We start from the raw sequence: 2,811 nt of genomic DNA on the forward strand, positions 1-2,811 counted from the left end.
TCCAACACAGAGTCTCGCGATTTGGATGATCGGACAGCCCTTTGGCATGCCGTACGAAACCGAGACGAGGGCATTATCAGCCTCCTGTTGGAAAAGGGGGCAGATATCGCTACCCAAGATATAGACGGGAAAACACCGCTCCATAAGTCAATTTCGATTGGAAGGCCNTCCTTAACGAAACTGTTGTTAAGGTACTCCCTAGGGAGGCGGTTCGAACTGGATCTTAATAATGCCGATCCCGTACTGCCACCTCTGTGTTTGGCAGCCGATCGGGGCAATCCTGCGATCGTGCAGGTGCTTCTTGACCATGGATGGAACGCGAACGAGGTGGACGCAAAACGACGGACACCATTACACTTTGCTGCCGAAAAGGGATACTACAAGGTCGTCCGGGTGCTCCTGAATAGCCGACAGGTTGATGTGAACGCAAGAGACCAATGGCACTCGACAGCCTTGCTCGATGCTGCTCGTGGCGGGCATATGATAGTATTGAATCTACTCTTGAGCAAGGCGGATATTGATATCAATATCGAGGACAGGAACGGCTGCACCCCGCTCTGGTGGGCCACGCGACGTGGTCACCATGGCGTGGCTTTGAGGTTACTGAAAGAGAGGAACGTGAACGTCAACGCCATTGGCAATATTGAGACTTNTATACAGGAAAAATCGACATCTCTCCATCACGCTGTCGAGAAGGGATCGCCACAGCTCGTGCGGCGGTTGTTGGCCAAGACAGCTCTCAACCCGAACATCACAAATGAGAGCGGTCAGACTCCACTTAGCTGCGCGGCCCAAGTAGGTAACCTGCGAATCGTGGAATACCTGCTACGTCGACCAGGTATCCGGGTGAATGCAGTAGGAGAATTCGAACGGCCACCTCTTTGGTCAGCCGCTTCTCGAGGCCATGTCCAGGTAGTCCAGCGCCTGCTCCAGTGTCACCAAATAGATATCAATCAGGGGCGCGCTTCCTACTGGTCTCCGCTCTGGGCAGCAATTAAGGGAGANCACCCCGATGTAGCAATGCAGTTGCTGCGTTGTGGCAGGCGGCTGGATGTCAATGCCCGGACCTCTCTAGGTGAATCCGCTCTCTCACTAGCCGCGTCCAAAGGACACCTACGCGTGGTTGAGCGCCTCTTACAGGACAGACGGGTTGACCCTAATGAGGTTGACAAAATGGGGCGTACTGCGCTTTGGTGGGCAGCCCGTGCGGGCCAGGCCGAAATTGTGGCACGGCTACTGAAGGACCGTGTTCTAACGCAACTGAAAGATGAAAATGGGAAGGACGCTTTGGATGCAGCGAGTGATCATAATCATTTTAACGTCGTCCTCCTGATTCAGAGAATGCTGCGTGAGTGGGAAAGGGGGTCTCGCTCCACCTGAGAATTTGAAATGAGAGTAACGAGGGCATGTCACCCCGGAAGTCCCAAGGTCTCCGAGAAGATGGTCCTTAAAGTCTATCGTAATCAGGGAATGTTCACAAGGAGACAAGAACGGATCTACCTAGTTCCATCTTGCCCGGGCAATGGCCAAGGCCGTGTTGGTCGATGGTGATCGGGCATGTTTACCCGGGTATCTGGAAGGCAATCTACACGATAGTCTTCTTTCCTTGTCCTGTTGCAAGTTCATGAGATTGTTAAAGAGTAAGAAAAAAGGAGAGGCTGTTCCGAAGTAGAAACAGACTACTCTGTAGATAGTCCGAAACAGAGAAGCGGGCCTACTGGAATCGTTCAAAATTCCCGGGCAGTACCTTCCGTCCTCCAATATCCATTTCGTCGATGACCAGGACTCGAAAATCCCCGTGTTCTAGGGGCTTGGAGCCTTATCATGATGATATTGGTCAAATTGTTTTTAAGAAAGAAAAGTGGCGGCATATCTCGGTTATCTTAACGAGACCAAGCGGTCATCGTAGTCAGTTATCATAAGTCAGCTGATCTGCTTTTTTACGGTCTGCTCTCGCCCGGATGTTCCATTGCAGCCCTGGCAAGCAGAATCCACCGAGGAGCTGCCCTTCATTTCATCAACGTGGCCCGATCTCTGTAGGCACNCTCGCGACTGTTTGCAACCGTCCTTATCTTTGGTCAATTCGCTCCACTCAGGTTCCCACATTGACCGGTCGTCGTAGCATCTTCGGGCCCGACCCGTGACCAGCAAAGAATCCATGCAGCCCTTTTATTAATTATTCGGCAGATATATCATATATGTACGGGGTAGGTGAACATAGAAACGGGGGCAAAGGAGGGTGTACGCCCGCCCATCGTGGCTTCCACCATGTTTGATTTTTGGACCAGTCGGGGAGCGCCATTAATTCCTTTTGGGAATTCGAACAGGGGATTCAAGTTTGGGGTTATCTTAGAACTCGAAGGGGTCAAAACAAAATTACGACTGAATTCGACTATAATTCCCTGGTACAGGCAAAATGAGGCGTTCCTGCTCGTCAATGTAGTTCCTTCTGGAAGAGGTGTTGGTGTGCCCAAGTACTTTTCGTGGATGGAAGCAAGATATATATACATAACGACCGTCGTCATGGTCACGGCTGACTAGCAGGGTGCGTGCTACAACTTCCCTTCGATTCCATGTTCGGCCCGAAGTCTCGTCTCATTGGCTATTAGTTCAAATTGATTTCACAATACTCTATAAAGTCGGCATTAAGTACCTGATAAGATATATGCGCGAATGACTTCGTTCGGCCGGTCAATCGGGCAATGCAGGTGGGTGAATTTCGTCATCTAATCCGCGTCCTGTGCTCTGAATGTAAAATCTCGCGTGCGGTAGGCTTTGAAAGGCTGGTGAGACTAAATCTCCCCTCGAGCA

At 51.0% G+C, this 2,811-nt stretch overlaps 1 protein-coding gene across 1 annotated transcript; it reads right to left on the reverse strand.

The window, feature by feature from the left end:
• Positions 1 to 1,301: 1,301 nt before the first annotated feature.
• Positions 1,302 to 2,583, reverse strand: ASPSYDRAFT_52402 (uncharacterized protein; the record flags this gene model as incomplete). Its single annotated transcript, XM_040848479.1, has 2 exons — positions 2,201 to 2,583; positions 1,302 to 1,654 (listed from the first exon to the last, which is right to left on the reverse strand). Coding segments are annotated over exons 1-2 (346 nt in total), but the record flags the coding sequence as incomplete, so codon positions are not given.
• Between the last annotated feature and the right edge of the window lie 228 nt (positions 2,584 to 2,811).

This window comes from Aspergillus sydowii (genome assembly GCF_001890705.1).
Source record: "Aspergillus sydowii CBS 593.65 unplaced genomic scaffold ASPSYscaffold_23, whole genome shotgun sequence".
Taxonomy (NCBI): domain Eukaryota; kingdom Fungi; phylum Ascomycota; class Eurotiomycetes; order Eurotiales; family Aspergillaceae; genus Aspergillus; species Aspergillus sydowii.